General features: G+C 39.2%; 2 protein-coding genes across 2 annotated transcripts; both read right to left on the bottom strand.

The window, feature by feature from the left end:
• Positions 1–2,978: 2,978 nt before the first annotated feature.
• LOC141816316 (citrate synthase, mitochondrial-like) lies at positions 2,979–5,430 on the bottom strand. Its single transcript, XM_074704120.1, has 6 exons — positions 5,413–5,430; positions 5,289–5,345; positions 4,077–4,118; positions 3,412–3,477; positions 3,233–3,298; positions 2,979–3,113 (listed from the first exon to the last, which is right to left on the bottom strand). The coding sequence occupies exons 1-6, from the start codon at positions 5,428–5,430 to the stop codon at positions 2,979–2,981; spliced, it is 384 nt and encodes a 127-aa protein (XP_074560221.1).
• Positions 5,431–5,453: 23 nt separating this feature from the next.
• On the bottom strand, positions 5,454–6,399 carry LOC141816315 (protein disulfide-isomerase SCO2-like). Its single transcript, XM_074704119.1, has 3 exons — positions 5,998–6,399; positions 5,808–5,934; positions 5,454–5,530 (listed from the first exon to the last, which is right to left on the bottom strand). The coding sequence occupies exons 1-3, from the start codon at positions 6,397–6,399 to the stop codon at positions 5,454–5,456; spliced, it is 606 nt and encodes a 201-aa protein (XP_074560220.1).
• Between the last annotated feature and the right edge of the window lie 591 nt (positions 6,400–6,990).

Genomic DNA, 6,990 nt, shown 5'->3' with positions numbered 1-6,990 from the left:
TGTAGGGTCTAAAGAATGTCCACATCTCCACAATGTCATGATATTGTCCACTTTGGACCTAAGCCCTCATGGTTTTGTTCTTGGGCTCTCCCCAAAAGGCCTCATACCAATGGAGATCTTTCATCCTTTTAAACCCATGATCTTTTCCATGTGTTTTTGATGTGGGACTATGTTTGCACCCTTGCAACCCAACAATCCCCCCCTCAAACAAAGGACCACTAGAAGCTCCCTTACCATTTCTCATGGTCCGGCTGCCATTTCTCATGGTTCGGCTGCTATGTCCTCATGGTCTAGCTGCCATGTCCCTTATGGTCCGAGCCTCCCCTACTTCCTTTGTTTTTCCCCCGAGGGTCCCCACATGGTTAGATCTGGATCATAGCTCATCCAGCGGTTAGTCCGGTGAAGAGCGACATCGCTCTGATACCAATTGTAGGGTCTAAAGAATGTCCACATCTCCACAATGACATGATATTGTCCACTTTGGGCCTAAGCCCTCATGGTTTTGTTCTTGGGCTCTCCCCAAAAGGTCTCATACCAATGGAGATACTTTTCATCCTTTTAAACCCATGATATTTTCCATGTGTTTTAGATGTGGAACTATGTTTGCACCCTTGCAACCCAACATATGCTTCGGCAAAAGGATCAATCATGTATGCTATGATGTGTATGAGGCCCGACGTATCATATGCTCTAAGTGTTACGAGCAGATACTGATCAGATCTAGGAATAGATCATTGGGCGACTGTCAAAAATAATTATTAAAGTACTTGCAAGAAAATAATGATTTATTTTAGTACAAGGAGAAAGTGATATGGTCACAAGCGGGTATACGGATACCAGCTACCAGACAGACAAGGATGATTCCAAGTCCCGATCTAGGTACGAATACACTTTAAATTATGACGCAATAAGTTGAAAGTGTTTCAAATAAGACAACATTGCAGCTTGTGAAGCAGCAAATGAAGCGGTTTGGATCAGGAAGTTCATCACTGAACATAGAATGATTCCAACCATTGTTGAAGTGTTACTTGCTTACTGCGACAACAATGGAGCAATCGCGCAAGCAATGGAACCTAGGTCTTGCCGTTGATCCAAACACGTACTTCGGCGAAATCGATAGATAAAAGTTCATTTGTAGAAGAGAAATACAATTCGAGAAGAATCCCATCGAAAGGAACCTTACGGATCCTTTAACCTCTACCTCAAAGTAGTTTTGAGGAATAAATAAAGGTGCTTGGTATTGGATACTAGAGCGATTGGCCTTAGGCCAAGTGGGAGTCTGTTAATTTGAGGGGTGCTCTAAGGCAATCGTCTTACGGTTATACTATTTATTCGATAAATAGCAATTCACTATTTGAGTGCACATTCCATATGTGTTTGAGTGGATCTAAAACTGAATACTGATGTGCGTAGGAGTATATACATGTAATTATGCTTTATTTGCACATCTTTCTGGGTTTATTGCTTAATTCTTGTGTGCATTGCATCCCATATTTATGCATTTAGGCACATATCTTGCATTTCCTAGTTCGGAGATCTGCTCGTGATTTTATATGTTTCAGGGTGAAAAATGGAGCAAAAACGGGTAAAACGGAGTACCATCACTACTAGAAAAATGTTAATAGACAACGCGGAAAACGCGTTGTCTTTGTGGGTTAAAAAGCGTTGTAAGAGGCCCTGTTGTAAAAGAGTCTCCATCGACAACGCTTTTTAAGCGTTGTCTTTGTTAACATCGACAACACCTTCGCAACGCAGAAAAAGCGTTGTAAATATTACAACATTTTTTACGACGCTTTAAAAACGTTGTTTTAATAGATATGACAACACATTTTGCAACGGTTAAAAAGCGTTGTAATTTTGTTACAAATTGCTTGGGTTTTGTAACGTTTTTAAAAGCGTTGTCTTTTAATTTTTTTAGCAGTAAATAAGAAATAATATATTTTGTAAATACAAAACCATTGGCTACAAAATTTACTAAATCACATACAAAACATATAACTTATATTTACACAATAACCATTCTTACAGCAGGTCCATAACATACAACTTATACAAGTTCATAACACAAATTTCATCGGAGGCATTAATGTTTTGCTCCAAGCTATCCACATTCTGAAGGCATATAGAGGCTACAACTTTACTGTACTCGCTTAAAATAATGCCACCTGATTGGGATAACTCTGACAAATAAGGTTTTAACTTCCCGGAACAATTGCTGATCACTTTTTCACCCAGTCTATGTACAACAGGTGAGATATCCTGAGATTAAAATTTAGCTAAGTTAGAAAAATGTTTAGTCATTCAGACCAGTAATTTTCAGGAGACAGGAATTTACTTTGTTGTCACTTTTTACACTATTTATAAGGCATAAAAGTAGCTCCGAGGAAATATCTTCACTCTCTTCTAACGCAAGTGTCATAATCATTTCCATTGAGGAAAAGATCTTCTCAGAATGATTTGGCCTGTTTAAAGTAATATTTATCAGCTTCTACTGAAAAAGATAGAGAATTCACAAGTACCAAGAAGTATAAGATTAAGAAAACTATTGCATGAGCAAAAGAAAACGTAAAAAAGATCACAAAAAGATGGCTAATCGGAAGCCGAAGCAATGATCACAATATTCTGAACACTTCACTATACTAATCAGTAAACTATTGTTTCTTTATCTATAAATTATACCCACATAGAACAAGAAAACTTTACCTAGAGCAAGTCAATTCTATTTAGTTCTTGACACTTTCTTTCAATATTATAGGTCTTTCCAATTGTTGAAGATGAAGTATCTTTGAAGACCAAAAGACATCATGGTGTGGTGTCAAAGCATAATGAAACTTCTTTATGGGGCCAACAACTAAGAGCCATGAATGGTTGCATAGGTAATAGAATCTAGGCAAGTTCTGTTTTGCAATGAAATGAGAAGTATAACTAAAAGAACTACCAAAAAACATACTATGCAGTTTAAACACAATAAAAAGTTTCTAGACAACTAAAAGTTTCTCCTGCTTACATATGACAAATTTTTCTTCTCTCCTCAGGAATGGTTCCCCACCATCTTTTGCACCAGGCAGTAACTTTTGACATTCAGGGATTGAAAGGCCTCTAAATCTTATTCCCTGAAAATTCAACGACCGTTGTAATTCTTCAGACAAATACTCATGGAATAAAAAGTCAGTAAGAAACCTATGAGTTTAAAAATAAAATTCTAAAATAACTCTATAGAAAAAGAATGGACCTCATCAGGATCAAGTAATGAGGTTTCCCATAGCAGTCCTGTCATTCCTCTCATTCCTCCAATAACCTGTCCAAGTAGAAGTTAATCTAGTAATTAATAAATGAACATGGAAACAGGATATCGTTGTCGAATTGTTGTGGTGCAATATTTATATAGAGTTTACAAGAGTACATATATACCATATCAGCTGTTATATTTCCAAGTTGAACTTTCCCATGCTCTGATTTCAACTTCTTCAAACGTTCCTGGAAGAGAGAAAGAGAGAAGATAGAGAATAGAATTTCTACAAAAACATTAGAAGCCACACTCTCCAAACAAAATTTTTCATAGCATGTGTTATTTATTTCATGTAAACCTTTTACCTTTAAGCTCCACAATCATGCTAACCACGTCTAATAACAGTAGCTCTTCAATTCATGTTTCCATCAGTTCAAAACTGTATAGTTAATTTATTATTTGATCGGAACATTTATATATATGAGGAAGTCCAGTTTTATTTATGAATTTAAACCATAAGAAGCAGAAATAGTGACATGAAGATGCTTGATCATTTGAAGAGATTCGAATTAAATGATTATCATGTTTTTACAATCTAACAGATTATTTCCCTAAATTTTTCTACAATATTTAATAACTGTTCTAGAAGCAAATCTTTGCTAGGACATAGTATAGACATAATAGTTGAACTACAAAAGACATACAGAAATATCTAACAACCAATTTATAAAAGATAGATAATAAGACAAAAAAAAACCTATATTTGTAAGTTAAAGAATGATATAAGAATATGTTGACCGTATCAAATATATACAAGAAAATTCCTACTTAAGGGAAAATAAGAAACCTGCTGCTCTGGTATCAGTTCTTTCAGCTGAGACTGAAGATCCTGCAAAGAGACCATCGAAGAATGAAAAAATTATTTTACAAGAAGAGAAAGGAAGTCAATGTTACAAGCAAAATAAACGAAACAAGTGCTTTACTACCAACCAATCTAAACAAAAAAGTGAAATTGCAATGGTACTCAAAATGAAAATGAACATGGGAAATGCATGGTATAACAGGAACATTCAGCAAGGGTCAATAGCAAGCATTGGTCCTCACATGCTAGGTTAATGGTGGAGCCCAACAAATCATTGAGTTCTCTCATACACGTAGGTTGTGACAATTGATATTAGAGTATATTTAATCCTAGGTTTGGTAATATGTTGGAAAGGATGGCAAAGCCACCATTGGTCCTCACATGCTACCAAATTGGGCTGATTCTGGCTGAGTTGGACTTGGATCCTTAATGGCACCCTTTAAGTGAGGGAGATTTGACACTCTAGTTTTGTCCCATAGGGGAATTGTGGGATAACATAGGGATTCATAAACTTATATGGTTGAGTTACTATTAAGTTGACTTCAGCATTTTAGACAAGTGGTTAGGCTAATGAAGCTAATGAGTTACTTCTCTCACTGTATGCAATTCATGACAGGAATAGCTGAAATTCACTAAAATGGTTTGACATGGTTGTCGGTCAGGCTCATGTTTTGTGAAGATGCTGAGTGTTATTCTAGAAATTAGCTTACTTCACCTGGTAAGCAGAAACCCTAACTTTAGTGGAACAATTCCTAAACAACAAAAATCAAGTTTAATGATAGAAATAAATTCCCAAGAATTTAAATCTCAATTCTAATCTTTAAAGGAATAGGGAAATGAAGTTTTACTAAATTGGTTTTGTATTTTCTAGCATGAGCATTTGATTATGGACTCAATATGAGCAAACAAGTAATGCAGATAAGGGATTAGAATTCCCAAATATTTTAGCGATTACAAATCTAATTCCCGTATCTCTGACAAAAACGAAAAATTTCTCAAAATTATGGAATTGGAAACCCAAACAAGCCTTTTACATGCATCAACTTGTTCATTCATTCTGTAGCACATATGAAAGTGTGCATCAAAAGAATATTTGAAAGAGCAAAAAACTCTCATATCAAATTCCCATACAATCACTTAACAATCGAGTAGCAGGGTCAAATCACCAAATTAATCCAAAGAAGAAGAAAAACTCACAAGATCCGGCGCGCTCTGGACTTGCAACCATCGTATCGAACCCAATGAGCTCGACTGCTGTGCTTGGAAGCAAAGATAAAAAAAGGGCACAAATTCAACTACGATGGCCAAATCACAAAACGACCAATTGCAAAAATAACATCGACGAAATCTCCAACAAGCAACTCACCAGACGAGACCGGAGCTTCGAGAGCGCCGCCACACTCCGGAATAACACCATCGATCCGACTCCAAAGGATCACCTGCAAATGGAAAACATCATCTAACGTCACCCCATCGAGAAACGAAAAACAATAAGAACAAAAAAGAAGATCCTCTCAGGAACCACACAACTGGCGCAACCCTACGCCCAAATACACCCCCAAGAAATCCGCCAAAAACAGACGCAAAATGGATGCAAGCGATTTAAGGTCAGAGAAACGAAGAGGGGGGAGAGATCCAAGCGATCCATGTGGGAAAAAATGCATTCGGTTCTAAAGGGAAATAAAAACAATCTAAGAGAGTAATTAGCTATCGAACCTATTCCAAGGCAAGGAACGCACTTGCAGATCGTCTCGCGCCCCTTCTTGTTGTAGTAGCTGACAAAGCCCGTCCCTTGACAACTCCTACACTTTCCCGTCCACTCGTACACCACTTCCTTGCAATCCTATCAAAGCAAAACACCGAGCACCAGTGAGGCTCTAGCATTCAACTACAGACCTAAACACACGCACAAACAACAACATTCTAAAATCTCGATGTCGGGGTCACACTGGAGCCGTCGGTCGATCTCCTCCGGGGACACCGGAGAGGAGTTTGGATAGGTCATCGGAAGAGGCAGGGAGTCGGAATCGTCAGCCAAGTAGCTCTCTCGGTCCCGAGACCACCACCACCACCTCTTCTTATTCTTGCCGCTGTTGCTCTGGCCGTTGCTTTCCTCCTTCGCATTGACCCGACTCCCAGGGTCACGGGCCGCCATGCATCCTCCATCGCGGGGGGCGCCGCGAGGTCGGAACCAGTCAGAGGAGGCGTCCGCAGCGGCGCGGCAGCGGAGGAGGGGGCGGTGCGAGGGAAAGCGCGGGAGAGCGGAGGAAAGGTTGGAAGAAAGGGATTTAGGGTTCGTGAGAGACATTGTAAGGGAAGCTCATCGCCTTCCCCCTCCTGGATGTCTCTCGCCTCGCCAAGGAGCGACGGGTGAGTCAAAGCAGCTCGACTGCCGGAGCGAGCGCGAAAGATATAGTGTTAGATGCAAGGGAGGGGCTACCGTGATGCGTGGAGAGAGAGCGAGGAAACGATCGGTCGATGTGATCGATACGGGATGAGGACGATCGGCGCGCGGGAGAAGACAAGCTAGCGGTGCGAGCGGGGAGAGGGACGAAAATGGGACGGGAGAAGAGAAGAGAAGACACGCATGAAGGAAATCGCAGACTCAGCCCGATAAAAAACCTAGATATAAACACTCTAAACCCTCAACGACAATCCTCAACGACAATACTTTTTAAAAGTGTTGTCTTTGACAAAAAAACCCGCTAAAAGACAACGTTTTCGACAACAGTTTTTTAAAGTTGTTGTGGTTGACTCAAAATAAATGCTAATAGACAACGCTTTCTGAACAAACGTTGTCTTTTAGTTTTAAAAGACAACGGTTTTGACTAAAAACGTTGTAAATTGTAAAACCACAACGCTTTTGCTAAAAATCGTTGTCTTTGGGGCGTTGTCTATT

Source organism: Curcuma longa, unplaced genomic scaffold, assembly GCF_044706935.1.
Source record: "Curcuma longa cultivar G26 ecotype Majalengka, Jawa Barat unplaced genomic scaffold, ITB_CL_G26_1.1 contig_16015, whole genome shotgun sequence".
Lineage (NCBI taxonomy): Eukaryota > Viridiplantae > Streptophyta > Magnoliopsida > Zingiberales > Zingiberaceae > Curcuma > Curcuma longa.
The sequence above is the reverse complement of the archived record's forward strand: the minus strand, read 5'-3'. Positions and strand labels throughout refer to the sequence as shown.